At 41.7% G+C, this 15,258-nt stretch overlaps 1 protein-coding gene across 1 annotated transcript in view; it reads left to right on the top strand.

The window, feature by feature from the left end:
* LOC137650926 (uncharacterized) overlaps positions 1-15,258 on the top strand; it is a 144,421-nt gene that overhangs the window by 77,146 nt on the left and 52,017 nt on the right. Inside the window, exon 8 of the mRNA XM_068384073.1 lies at positions 1,258-1,456. Coding sequence (XP_068240174.1) covers positions 1,258-1,456 — 199 coding nt within the window. The remainder of the gene's footprint in view (positions 1-1,257; positions 1,457-15,258) is intronic.

Genomic DNA, 15,258 nt, shown 5'->3' with positions numbered 1-15,258 from the left:
TTATATCATGATTGTATCAGTGGATTTAGCAACAGAGGAAAGAGGAATGTTTAACTAACTACATAATCAACATACTTTAACTTCATACCTTTCTTATGCTGAACTTTGTTTACTTGGGAGCAATATAGCATAGCCTTTTATATACAATAACATGTAGTGGTGCTTATTCAACACTATTTGTTTTACTTCGTTTTCCCTTGGACATTTAAGATGCCATATCTTGAAGACATAACGAGATCTTTGAAGCTTTCTGGTATTTATTACCAACTTTTATAATCAAGTTAAGTAGGTTTTGTCAATTTTTCCATACATGCAGACCCTCCCAGTCCTTTTCTCATTTTCAAAGATACTTTGCTTTAACCTTGCAAATATAGTAAGGATCTTTTTAATAATAGAGTAATATTTCCCCTAAACAGTAAATACTACCCGAGAGCAAGGCTCATTCAGATTTTGTTTGTCTCTTAATGAATACATTATTCCTGTAGGTAGTAGGTTGGCCAGGGCACCAGTTACCCATTGAGATACTACCACCCAGAGTTATGGAGTCATTTAACTGGCCAAACAGTACACATTGGATCTTTCTCTCTGGTTACGGTGCTCATTCCCTTTGCCTACACATACACTGAATGGTCTGGCCTATTCTTTACAGATTCTCCTCTGTCCTCATACACCTGACAACACAGATTACCAAACAATTCTTCTTCACTCAAGGGGTTAACTACTGCACTGTAATTGTCCAGTGGGCACTTTCCTCTTGGTAAGGGTAGAAGAGACTCTTTAGTTATGGTAAGCAGCTCTTCTAGGAGAAGGACACTCCAAAATCAAACCATTGTTCTCTAGTCTTGGGTAGTGCCATAGCCTCTGTACCATGGCCTTCCATTGTCTTGGGTGAGAGTTCTTTTTCTTGAGGGTACATTCAGGCACACTATTCCATCTAATTTTTCTTCCTCTTGTTTTGTTAAAGTTTTCATAGTTTATTTAGAAATATTTATTTGAATGTTGTTACTGTTCTTAAAATATTTAAATTTTCTCTGTTTCCTTTCCTCATTGGGTTATTTTCCCTGTTGGGGCCCCTGGGCTTATAGCATCCTGTTTTTCCAACTAGGGTTGTAGCTTAGCAAGTAATAATAATATCTCACTTTTCTGGACAGAACTGTACTATATAAATCAGGTAAAATAGAATTTATGCTATATTTTACATATTTCAAATTTTATGGTATTCTTCACACTTCATTTTTGTTTTTATATTTCTTGTAGTTTGGTCAACGAAACAAATCCTCAAAAACCACAAGTTCTGGCGGTGGAGGTGTACCACTCCCGCGGCCTTATAGCATCTGCCGTCCAGCTGTTTGCCGAAACTGCCTCAGGGCGAATCCTCGTGGCTATGGCCCACACTCTTGATGGAAACACATTACCGTCCCCTGCCACACTCAAGTGCCCGAATTCTAAATCAATGGTATTTGTTAGTTTTTCCGTTATTAAAAATTCTAATTAAAACTTTAATGGTACGAAGCACCCAAAGTTGCTAGATATTATAAATCTTTTAGTTTAGTATTCAATGACTGTACAGCAGTTTCATAATATTTCTGTTTAATCATTTTCTATAGGAAACAATAGGAGTTATTATCAATAATTTTTTTTAGGTGCTACTATAGTGTGATTCCTACCCTCATTTTCTGTTCCTACCTCAATATGGGGATTCAAATCTACTACAGGGTGATTCCTACCAAGCAAACAACCAAGTAATGTTATTACAAGCGTTACCAGACCAACTAAACAAGCAAACAGTAAACAAAACGACCATTTTACCTAACCTAACGTAACCTAACACAAAGTGCGTTATATGAATTTTTCAGCATGTTTTATAGAATAGAATAGATTAAGACAGTGTCAAGAAGTATGTTTTATCTATCCTCCTTTGGTAGGAATCACCGCATACCCGAAAAATAGGGTAGGAATCACACTATAGCAGAATCCTGATGGTAGGAATCACACTATAGTAGCACCTTTTTTTATTTTGATTATTACTGTACTGTACTGCAGTTCATTTATCAGTGATTAATATGCTTTACAGTTCACAGAAACATATTTGATTGTATAACTTTTTAATTTAATTATTTAATTATTTTTGTAAGTCGGATGGTGATTTTTATTTACAGAAGATCCTCAACTTAAAAACCTATTATGTTCCAAGTTGTTTGTAAGTCAAATTTTGTTAAATTTTGGCCTAGGGTACGCTTAACCTGAATCCCATGCCTATGATTTCCAGCTAGAAAGGTCAACAAATAGTTGGGTTTCATATGAAATATATATCAAGTAATTACAAATGTAATTTGCTTACTGTATTAGAGGATATAATATTGTTTTAATACAGTATTTCTTCATTTTATCTTTGTTATTTTCAGTTGAATCTGTTTGTATCTCTGAATGTTTGTAAGTTTGGGATCTACTATATTTGCCTTGAAGTTTGTTTAAATGGCTAGGCCTGAGTTCAAATACAAATGACCATACTTCAGTACAAGTATTGTACTGAAAGTTTGCCTTGTACTGAAACCCAAGTAAAAGTAAATTTCAATAGGATATCTATTATTATTTGTTACTTCGAGTATACAGACTTCTGATAATTTGAAATAGGAGATGACTTCAGCATGGACTGGAATGACTGTTGAATAATTAACAAGGTAATTGATTGTTAATGAAAGATGCTGCACAATGGCTGCACAGCCTAGCCACTTTTGTCTTCTGCTGCCACCAGTACATATGTACTGCTGATGTGGTCTTTGTGTTAGATTTTTAATACTCTGATTGGTTATACAGTCCACTTTCTGTCATAGCAGTTTCGATATCTCACGATACTGAGATCCGCATAATATTTTTGATAAAGTTTTGATTCTTCACGGAACCTCGCCGTTAGGACTATTTCACGCAGCCCAACATTTCCATTCTTTGTACCTGGCCTTTGCGCCGTTTCCCTCCCTTCACAATGCCACTTCTCTGGCTGACTCTGTTTCAGTCTCCATGTGTCTTTCATCGCCAAAGCGTCGCCCACAAGCGATTGTCAAGTAATTAGTGTCAAATTTACCTAAGAATTTGTTACATACTGTATATGTAGGAGTATGTATGCATGTAAACCTCTTGTTCAATACTGAACTCTACTACTATTCCTTAAGGAGCTCGAGTCTTCCTCTTTAAAATAGTATTAGTTTGTGGTTACTTCAAACTATCTATCGATTTCTTTCATTTAAAAGCCTCTGAAAGATTTCTTTACAAAAAATTGAATTATAAAATCTAGATATCATTTTAACTTTTTTATATGTATCATTTCATCAGTCTATAGGAGACACCTGATTATAACATATTGCTAAAGTAGTACTGACATGAGTACACCACTACAATGTGTCTGCAAAATTTTCAGAAGGTCATAAAGGAGACAAAGAACAAAACTTTGAATGCCAGCAGAAAGAAAGCCAGAAGCAGTCTATGACTTCAAAAGATTTCCTCCAGACAAAATCCACGAGTCAGCAGCAGATAAGGTAGTGAAGCTGGCAAAATTGATAGGAGGTAGCTTCACTGATATGACTACCGAGTGCAGTAATGATCTAATCAAGGGTCATACATCCGTTAACAGATGAAGATCTGACAGAAAAGACGAAGTCGGGAAGTGAGGGTAAAGAATAACAAAAAGAATATCCAGGTGAAGAAGAATTGGCCTATCAATAGAACACATCTTAACTCTAGCAAAAACAGCAGAGGGACCTTAAAGAATGGATGAAGATTGAGACCCCCAGATGATTCGTGCGTTGCTGTTCCGAAATGCAATCGACAAAGCCTGTACCTGCACTACCTTACCTTTATCCTTAGTATGAAACCAAGTTATAGTGTTGGTTAATCCCTCCTGAACAGTAAATGGGCTGTGTGTTTGTAATACAGTGTGTCTTGCATATAACAAATTTTGATTTCGTCCTGTCTTTTTTTATATCTTTGCCTATAGCCTGAGCTCATGTTAATGCTGCATGGCCCAGTTGATTTCAGCTCCTGTTGGAAAGTTTAGCGTCCAAGGGTGTGTTTAGAAATATGCTTACACAGAAGAAAAGATAACTCCAGAAATTGCCCTGCACTATGTTCCTTTCACAAGGTAAAAGGGAAGTCACAGGTACTCCTTCAGTGGAAAAAGTTACACATGACGTAAACGACGAAGATACTGCACCAACTAAGTGCCTGCTGAAGTGGTGCCTTAAAAAGTTATAATGCTCGTCATGTTTTTCCCAAATCCTTTCTGTTGTTGGATTTGGTAATAAAGCCTGTGAGAAGTACCTTTTGCAGCAGAAAACGTTGGGGGCAAATTTTGTGGCTGCACATGCAATTATAAATATAAAACTTACCCACTGGTTATATAAAGAGCTGAAGTCCCCTGACGCCCTGGCAGAAATTCAAATTCTCGCGCTGTCGAAGATACGGCAGGTGTACACCCGCACCCTAGCGGTAGCTCAGGTGGAACAACACACCAACTCCAGTTCTTCTTCTGCCCGCCTAGCTGGCTGTCATATTGAAGTTCGCTCTCGTGGTTTTACTCTTTTGGGAAGTTGTTTGGTGATGTACAACGTTCATTTCTGAGTTTAAGCTATCGTTAATTATTTTCTCTTTATTCTAATCTTGAAATCTTTTTGTTTGAGGTTATCTTTATTAATATTTCCCTTATTTTTTGCTCGTCGGTCTTTCACGTAACCATTCAAAATGGCCGACTCCTCCCCTGCTTTACGTAGGTGTGTTAGTGAAGGGTGTCGTACTCGACTTCCTAAAGGATCTATTGATCCTCATAATATTTGTGTGAAATGTAGGGGTAAATTTTGTTCATTTGATGATAGATGTAATGAGTGTCTTTCTTTAACGGATGATGATTTTGTAACATACGAACGTTATGTTAGGAGACTAGAGAGGGATAGAGTTAGGCGTAGTTCTTCACGATCTGTGGATAGAGCCTTACCTAATGTTAATGTTCCTAATCCTATTCCTTCCCCCGTGGTGGTAGATCAGGAACCTACTATGAAAGACATGTTTACCGCTATTTTGACTCTTGGTGAGAAAGTTGAGTCCTTAGCGGCAGATAGAAATACGATTTTTTCTGAGTTAAAGGTACTGAAAAACCGTGATTCTGTCGGAACTGTGGAAAGTGTTTCGGTGTCTGAAGTTAGTGTACCGAAAAGTCGTGAATCTCTCGGTAATGTGAAAAGTGTTTCTAATGTGTTTAGTGTTGCGGAGGGTGCGTCTGCACGATCTTGTCGTTCACCTAGCCTATGACCTCTTTCGAGCTCTCGAACCCATGGGAGAAGTAATGTCGAACGGCTTAAGGGAACGAGAAGCGTCATCAATCGTGCAGACGTCCCCTCGAACGTTCCTGTTGCCGTATCTCAGGCCGTTCACCCTCATCGTAGGAAAGGTGAGGTTCATGCGTTATCCCCGTCTTCCGATGAAGGGTCGGGGAGTGAGATCTGGCGTCGCGCGTCAAGACCGCTTAAACGGACGCATGAAGTTACTCAGCGTCAGGAATCGCCTGTGCGTCCGGGATGTTGTTCGTGGGACTCACCGGAACGTTTCCGTTCTCCCATCGCTTGCACTCCGGCTAAGCGTCCAGATCACCATGTTCGGGTTGATAAGATTCCTTCCGATTCAGACCTTGTTACGATTCATGCTCCCCCTCTTCCTTCAGATTGGCTTTCTTCTCCCGAAATACGTGGTGGCGTTGGAACGAATATTCCTTTAAGGAGTTCTGTAGATCCTAAATGGTCTATGCTTGTGACTATGAAAGAACAACTCTCGTTGTTGATGGATTCTTTTTAACCAGGTGTTGGCAGTATGTCGGGGCGGCAGGCGTCAGACCAGTTATCGCACAGGCGTTCGATGGTCTCTGGTGCTGACGAGTTATTGCTTAGGCGGTCTCCCATTCATAGTATTCAACACCAGGTTGATTTTGATGAGTCACGTCAGAGAAGTTTGGTTGACCGGTTTTCGTCTTCTGGTCGTGAGGAAGAACATCGGTGTCGACAAGTGGACACGACGCGTCAACGTTTTGAAGTAGTGGATCGCCCGCGTCAACAACTAGTGGACGCTTCGCGTCAAAACGTTGATTCTCAGCGTCAACATCTTGACAGCTTTGATCGTTCGCGTCAACAGTTTTCGGACTCTACGCGTCCACTCAGCGATCTTCGGTAGTTGCCTTCTGAGTCCAAGCGTCGATCTGGTCAACAGCAGTCAGACTCTAAGCGGTCTCGGCAGTTGTTAGTTGACGAAGAACGTCTACCCTTCCATGTTTCACGTCAATCTACTTCGACCTCTCCCCGTCAGTTGGATGCAGATGTTGGCTTTGGCAGGCAATCTCATCCAGACTTTGTTCCTTCAGTTCAGGCTGCAGCAGTTGCTGCACTGCCAGAAGACGAACTTGAGGAAAAGTCGGATGTGGACGAGCCTATTGAGGAAGTTTCTGAGAATGAGGAAGAGAAGCATTATCAACATGCTGTTGATCTTCGTAAGTTTATGTTGATTCTTACTGGAATTTTTCCGGATCAGATTACTCCTGTGGCCCCTCGTTCTCCGCCTTCTGAGTTCATCTTAGGTAAAGCAACCAAAGTTCCAGTTTATACCAAGATGGTTCTTTCTCGGTCCTCTAAACGGGCCTTGAAATTAATGGGTTCCTGGTTGGACTCTAAGAAATCTTTTGGCAAGACGGCCTTTGCCTTTCCACCCGCTAGGTTGGCTTCTAAATCTAGTGTGTGGTACGAGACTGGTGAAGTGTTGGGCTTATATATATGTTTATAGAGTATATATGTATATATGTATATATATATATATATATATATATATATATATATATATATATATATATATATATATATATATATATATATATATATATATATAATGTCTGCCCAAGGGGATTTCTCAAGTTTAGTGGATGCGTCTCGTCGTCTTGCCTTAAGGAAAACGAAGATTTGGTGGTCTATTCCAGAGTTCGATCATTTGCTTAAGGGTCTTTTCAGGGCCTTCGAGGTGTTTAATTTCTTAGACTGGGCTCTGGGAGCTTTGAGTAAGAGGGTCTCAGATATGACAGACACTAGTGGACTGGTTCATTTGATGTCCTGCTTGGACAAAGGTGTGAGGGATGGCTCCAACGAGCTAGCTGCCTTGTTCACGGCTGGAATCCTCAAGAAAAGGGCCACAATGTGCTCTTTTCTCTCTGTAGGAGTGTCTCCTTTGGCTAATACCGGCCGAGGTAAAGTCTGACTGCCCTTTCCTTCAGACAGCAGTGAGTGCCAGGTTGACTCTCTTCTGGGAGGCTTGGGAGAGGAATGGAGCGGACCCCTGGTCCGTCCAAGTGTTAAAAGAGGGTTACAAGATCCCCTTCCTGGCAAATCCTCCTTTAGTCACAGATCCGGTGGATCTTTCGCCCAAATACAGAGAGGGTCCGAAGAAGCAAGCCATGCGTCTTCAGACGTCTCTTTTATTAGAGAAGCAAGCAATAGAGGAAGTGCAGGATGTAACTTCTCCGGGGTTTTACAACCGCCTTTTCTTAGTACCCAAGAGTTCGGGGGAGTGGAGACCGGTTCTGCACGTAAGTGTGCTAAATGGTTACGTCCTAAATTCGACGTTCACTATGGAAACTCAGAAGACAGTTCTGGCGGCTGTGAGGAAGGACGATTGGATGGTCTCTATAGATCTTCAGGACGCCTATTTCCACCTTCCGATTCATCCCAGCTGCAGACGTTATCTGAGGTTCATGGACGGAAACAAGGTCTTCCAGTTCAGGGCTCTTTGTTTCGGACTCTGCACGGCTCCTCTATTGTTTACCAAGATCATGCTGAATGTGGCAAGCATGCTGCATTCGAGGGGAATCAGAGCCTCTCTGTATCTGGACGATTGGCTGATAATAGCCTCCTCAGCCGATTGTTGTTTGAAGGACCTCAAAAGGACTTTGGATCTCTCCAGAGAACTGGGCCTCCTGGTGAGCGCGAAAAAATCGCAACTGACTCCATCCCAGGAGATTCTTTATTTGGGGATGGAGATTCACAGTCGGAGTTTTCGGGCGTTTCCGTCGTCGGTGAGAATTCAGGCAGCCCTCCTAAAAGTCCAAACTTTCCTGAAGAGAGAACTTTGCTCCGTAAGAGATTGGATGAGCCTTCTGGGGACTCTCTCATCATTAGAGAAGTTCGTGACCCTGGGGAGGTTGCACTTGCGTCCTCTTCAGTTTCATCTCAACCGCCATTGGAAGAAAGGGGACAACCTCGACAGGGATTGCATTTCCATCTTGGTTTCCATCAAGTCTCATCTTCCATGGTGGTACAACGAGCCCAGACTGAAAGAAGGCTTGTCTTTACTTCAGAAGAGCCCAGACCTCGTGTTGTGTTCAGACGCCGCCAACTTGGGGTGGGGAGCCACTCTAGAGAAGAAGGAGCTTTCGGGGACTTGGACTGTGGAGCAAACATCTCTCCACATCAATCAAAAGGAGCTTTTGGCTATTCATCTGGCTCTTATAGGCTTCGAGAAGCAGATCAGGGGCAAAGTGGTCCAAATCAATGCGGACAGCACGACAGCTCTGGCCTATATTGTGAAACAAGGCGGGACCCACTCTTGGTCTCTGTACGAGATTGCAAGACTTCTCATTTGGGCAGAGGAAAGGAAGGTGACTCTTTTGACTCGATTCATCCAGGGGGTCAACAATGTGAGCGCAGACAGACTCAGCAGGGAAGGTCAGGTTCTCTCCACAGAGTGGATTTTACACCCGGACGTCTGCAAGAGTCTGTGGCGGTTATGGGGTCGTCCTCTCGTGGATCTCTTTGCCACCGCAAAGACAAAAAGGCTGGAGTGTTACCGCTCTCCGGTTCCAGATCCCGAAGCCTTGCACATCGACGCCTTTCTAATGAACTGGTCACACATGGAGGTTTATGCTTTCCCTCCATTCAAGATTCTTTACAAAGTGATTCAGAAGTTCATTTCCCACGAAGAGACCAGAATGACACTGATAGCTCCGTTCTGGCCGTCAAGGAGCTGGTTTCCAGAGGTACTGGAATGGATGGTAGATTTCCCGAGAAGCCTTCCCATAAGACCCAATCTTCTCAGACAACCTCACTTGGCCCAAAATCATCAAAACCTCCGAGCTCTACGTCTGACTGCCTTCAGACTATCGAAAAACTCGCTAGAGCTAGAGGATTTTCAAAGAAGGCAGCCAAGGCAATTGCGAGGGCAAGGAGATCTTCAACCATCAAGGTGTATCAGTCCAAGTGGGAGTTATTCAGAGAGTGGTGTAGGACTAACGCGATTTCCTCTTCCAGTACTTCTCTAACCCAGATAGCAGATTTTTTCTTAGACCTTAAATTTAAACATAACTTCTCGTCATCTACTATTAAAGGTTACAGGAGTATGTTGGCAACGGTTTTTAGACACAGGAACTTAGACCTTTCTAATAATAAGGATCTACAAGATTTGCTTAGGTCTTTTGATACAACCAAGAAGATTCAAACAGCTCCCCTTGCCTGGAATTTGGATGTTGTCCTTAAATTTCTCATGAGTGACAGATTTGAGCCTTTACACTCGGCTTCATTTAAGGATTTAACCTTGAAAAAACTGTTTCTGGTTAACCTTGCCACTGCTAAAAGAGTTAGTGAGGTACACGCTTTAAGCAGGAACATTGGTTTTCGGAATGGAAAAGCCATTTGTTCTTTGCAACTGGGGTTTCTGGCCAAGAATGAAAACCCTACTCGGCCATGGCCCAAATCCTTCGAGATTTCTAACCTTTCTGATTTGGCTGGAGATGAATTAGAAAGGGTACTCTGTCCAGTTAGAGCATTACGACTTTATGTGGACAGGACTAAGAATCTGAGGGGTAACTCGGACGCTCTGTGGTGTGCAGTTCGGAAACCCTCGATGCCCATGTCTAAGAATGCCTTGTCTTTTTCATTAGATTGTTGATTCGAGAAGCTCATGCTCAATGTGATGAGTCGGATCAGAGGCTTCTCAAAGTAAAGACACATGAAGTCAGAGCGGTAGCGACTTCAGTGGCCTTTAAACAGAACTGTTCTCTGCAAAGTCTGATGGATACGACCTTTTGGAGAAGTAAGTCTGTTTTTGCATCCCATTATTTGAGAAATGTTCAGACTCGCTATGAGGACTGTTTTACGTTTGGTCCTTTTGTAGCGGCAAATGCGATAGTAGGTGAATGATCTACCACTACGTTCCCTTTTTCCTAATACCCCTTTTCTATCTCTTGGAACTCGTTTGTTATGGTTGTTTGTGGAGATTGGTCGTCAGTCTTCCGCAATCTTTGATTTGGTTAGGTGGTCAATTTGTTCCTAGAGTGCACCCGGAACAAGGGTATTAGTTGAGGTCCTGTCATGTTATATTGTAGGTGGTCGTACCGTTTGACAGCTCCTAGAGATTTTCAGCCCGAGTGGATCACTGGATCTCTTAAGGATAGCGGACGAAATGAGGCAGAGTATCATTGCTGTCAGCTTCCTTATCAGGTGAGAACCGCTTAAGTTTGTTGTATGTAACCCTTAAGTGAATTTTCAATATGTAGCTGTCTCTGACCCGACACCAATGGGTGTCAATCAGCTCTTTATATAACCAGCGGGTAAGTTTTATATTTAAAAATGATATTTTCATAATAAAATAAATTTTTGAATATACTTACCCGCTGGTTATATAAATTTAACACCCACCCTCCTCCCCTCTAGAGACTACCTGTGGTATTGCTATGAGGCATGGAAGAACTGGAGTTGGTGTGTTGTTCCACCTGAGCTACCGCTAGGGTGCAGGTGTACACCTGCCTTATCTTCGATAGCGCGAGAATTTGAATTTCTGCCAGGGCGTCAGGGGACTTCAGCTCTTTATATAACCAGCGGGTAAGTATATTCAAAAATTTATTTTATTATGAAAATATCATTTTTCTGGCGGCTACTTTCGTAGTCCATCTTCTAGCAGTTAACTGTAGAGGCAAAGAAGTTGTGTAGCCAGTAATTTGAGCTCTCAGGAAGCGTTGTAAACATTATAGAGGCTGTCTGAGCAAAGATCTGGCATTGATTTAAGCCTTCTGGAAACATTTTAAAGGCCTTCCAGAGAGTGCAAGTGGTGTTGTAGCCAGTGATTTTAGCCTTCTGGAAGCATTTTAAATGTTATAAAGATTGTATAAAGAAAGAACTGCCAGTGATTTGAGCCTTCAGGTTTTTTACTAGCAACTTGGATTTCATGTTTAGTTGCTGACTTATTGTTGAAAACCTCCCCATAATCTTGGATCTGATCACACTTTCTCATAGCTTAAACCCTGCCTATTCCAAGAATTATAGATATAGTGTCACACCCAAGAGCTTTATGCAGAAAAAGTGTAGTTACATTAACATAAACTGCTTAATATATCTTGCATAATTTTCATTCTAATTAGCAGAAAATTCCACTAAGTGAAAAATATCATGAGTAATGTTGTCAAGCTCACCGGAGACAGCAAATGATTTCTACCCTGATTACATGTTCAAAGATAATCATATACTATGTCTGGTAGAGTGTCTGGGATTGAAAGGGGAAGAGCGAGAGAGGGTGTGGCGTTATTGCTGAGTGAATGGATGACAGGTAAAGTAGTGGAATGGAAGGAGATATCATCTAGGTTAATGTGGGTAAGGGTTAGGTTGGGTAGGGAATGTTGGGCGTTTGTCAGTGCGTATGGGCCAGGTAGTGAGAAAAGTGAAGAAGAGCGGAATGAGTTCTGGAATGAATTAACTAGGTGTGTAGAAGGACTGGGTAGAAGGAATTATGTAGTTGTCATGGGTGACTTAAATGCTAGAGTGGGCGCTGGAGAGGTAGAAGGTGTCATTGGGAAGTATGGCGTACCAGGTGAAAATGAGAGTGGTGAGAGACTGGTAGATATGTGTGTTGAACAAGAGATGGTAATAAGTGCTAGCTTTTTTAAAAAGAAAGATAAAAATAAGTATACATGGGTAAGAGTGGCAAATGGAAGAGTAGTAGAAAGGGCATTAATGGATTATGTGTTGATAACAAAAAGAATGTTTGGAAGATTGAAAGACGTGCACGTGTTTAGGGGTATGGCTAACGGTATGTCTGATCATTTTTTGGTGGAAGGAAAATTAGTTGTAGCAAAAGAGTGGGGGAATAGAGTAGGTGGATGTAAAAGGGAGCTAGTGAGGGTTGAAGAGCTAATAAAACCGGGGGTAAAAAGTAAATATCAGGAAAGGTTGAAAATGGCATATGACGAGGTGAGAGTAAGAGAAACTGGTAATTTAGAGGAGGAGTGGAAGTTAGCAAAAGAAAATTTTGTTGGGATTGCAAGTGATGTATGTGGCAAGAAGGTTGTTGGAGGCAGCATGAGGAAGGGCAGTGAATGGTGGAATGAAGGAGTGAAGGTAAAAGTGGAAGAGAAAAAGAGGGCTTTTGAAGAATGGCTGCAGAGTAATAGTATAGAGAAGTATGAAAAATATAGAGAGAAAAATGTGGAAGTATAGCGCAAGGTACGTGAGGCAAAGAGGGCAGCTGACCTGAGGTGGGGTCAGGGATGGGGTCAGTCATATGAAGAGAATAAGAAGAAGTTTTGGAAAGAAGGGAAGAGAGTAAGGAAGGCTGGTGCAAGAATTGAAGAGACAGTGAAAGATGGAAATGGAAGGTTGTTAAAAGGAGAGGAGGCAAGGAAAAGGTGAGCGGAATATTTTGAAAGTTTGCTGAATGTTGAGGATAATAGGGAGGCAGATATAATTGCTGTTCCAGGTGTTGAGGTGCCAGTGATGGGAGATGAGAATGAGAGAGAGATTACAATAGAGGAAGTGAGGAGAGCACTAGATGAAACGAGAGTAGGAAAAGCATCTGGTATGGATGGTGTGAAAGCTGAGATGTTGAAGGAAGGGGGTGTGACTGTACTTGAATGGTTGGTGAGATTGTTTAATATGTGTTTTGTGTTGTCAATGGTACCAGTAGATTGGGTTTGTGCATGTATTGTACCACTATATAAGGGTAAGGGAGATGTGCATGAGTGTTGTAATTCAAGAGGTATTAGTTTGTTGAGTGTAGTTGGAAAAGTGTATGGTAGAGTAATGATTAATAGGATTAAGGATAAAACAGAGAATGCAATCTTGGAAGTACAGGGTGGTTTTAGAAGAGGTAGGGGTTGTATGAATCAGATTTTTACAGTTAGGCAGATATGCGAGAAATATTTAGCAAAAGGTAAGGAGGTGTATGTTGCGTTTATGGATCTGGAGAAAGCATATGATAGAGTTGATAGGGAAGCAATGTGGAATGTGATGAGGTTATATGGAGTTGGTGGAAGGTTGTTGCAAGCAGTGAAAAGTTTCTACAAAGGTAGTAAAGTATGTGTTAGAATAGGAAATGAAGTGAGTGATTGGTTTCCGGTGAGAGTGGGGCTGAGACAGGGATGTGTGATGTCGCCGTGGTTGTTTAACTTGTATGTTGATGGAGTGGTGAGAGAGGTGAATGCTCGAGTGCTTGGACGAGGATTAAAACTGATAGGCGAGAATGACCATGAATGGGAGGTAAATCAGTTGTTGTTTGCGGATGATACTGTACTGGTAGCAGACACAGAAGAGAAGCTTGACTGACCAGTGACAGAATTTGGAAGTGTGTGTGAGAGAAGGAAGTTGAGAGCTAATGTGGGTAAGAGTAAGGTTATGAGATGTACGAGAAGGGAAGGTGGTGCAAGGTTGAATGTCATGTTGAATGGAGAGTTACTTGAGGAGGTGGATCAGTTTAAGTACTTGGGGTCGGTTGTTGCAGCAAATGGTGGAGTGGAAGCAGATGTACGTCAGAGAGTGAATGAAGGTTGCAAAGTGTTGGGGGCAGTTAAGGGAGTAGTAAAAAATAGAGGGTTGGGCATGAATGTAAAGAGAGTTCTATATGAGAAAGTGATTGTACCAACTGTGATGTATGGATCGGAGTTGTGGGGAATGAAAGTAATGGAGAGACAGAAATTGAATGTGTTTGAGATGAAGTGTCTAAGGAGTATGGCTGGTGTATCTCGAGTAGATAGGGTTAGGAACGAAGTGGTGAGGGAGAGAACGGGTGTAAGAAATGAGTTAGCGGCTAGAGTGGATATGAATGTGTTGAGGTGGTTTGGCCATGTTGAGAGAATGGAAAATGGTTGTCTGCTAAAGAAGGTGATGAATGCAAGAGTTGATGGGAGAAGTACAAGAGGAAGGCCAAGGTTTGGGTGGATGGATGGTGTGAAGAAAGCTCTGGGTGATAGGAGGATAGATGTGAGAGAGGCAAGAGAGCGTGCTAGAAATAGGAATGAATGGCGAGCGATTGTGACGCAGTTCCGGTAGGCCCTACTGCTTCCTCCGGTGCCTTAGATGACCGCGGAGGTAGCAGCAGTAGGGGATTCAGCATTATGAAGCTTCATCTGTGGTGGATAATGTGGGAGGGTGGGCTGTGGCACCCTAGCAGTACCAGCTGAACTCGGTTGAGTCCCTGGTTAGGCTGAAGGAACGTAGAGAGTAGAGGTCCCCTTTTTGTTTTGTTTCTTTGTTGATGTCGGCTACCCCCCAAAATTGGGGGAGGTGCCTTGGGTATATGTATGTATGTTGGTTAGTAACATGTCCAAAGATGTTTATGTTGAATACTTACCGGAATCTCAGTATTTTCAATCATACTTAGGTTATTAGGTTCTTCCACTGTCTTGGGTTAGAGTTCTCTTGCTTGAGGGTACACTCGGGCACGCTGTTCTGTCTTGTTTCTCTTCCTCTTGCTTTGTTAAAGATTTTATAGTTTATATTGGAGATATTTATTTCAATGTTGTTGCTCTTCTTCAAAATTTACTTTTCCTTGTTTCCTTTCCTCACTGGGGTATTTTCCCTGTTGGAGCCCCTGGGCATAAATTATAGCATCCGACTTTTCCAACTAGGGTTGTAGTTTAGCAAGTAATAGTAATAATAATATTAATAATGATAATAATAATAATAATAATAATAATAATAATAATAATAGTAATGTTCTTATTCAAATTCTAATATAACATTAGCTTCTTTTGGACAAGCCATGATGCAGGCTACGAGACCAAAGGGTCTGATTGCTCCCTTAGACTAGGTTGGCTAGGCAGTTTCATCACCACTTTGCCTCACGTTTTCTCATTGTCTCCTTACATTCTCATGCATTTTGTTCTTCCTATCATGAAGTTCAGCGATTTGAATGGACTACAGTATCAGGCTATGGAACAAATGAGTTTTTGCAATGTTGCAGACGATGTGGGTTCAGGAT

This window comes from Palaemon carinicauda, chromosome 1 (assembly GCF_036898095.1).
Source record: "Palaemon carinicauda isolate YSFRI2023 chromosome 1, ASM3689809v2, whole genome shotgun sequence".
Lineage (NCBI taxonomy): Eukaryota > Metazoa > Arthropoda > Malacostraca > Decapoda > Palaemonidae > Palaemon > Palaemon carinicauda.
This window is presented reverse-complemented; position numbering and strand designations above follow the sequence as displayed.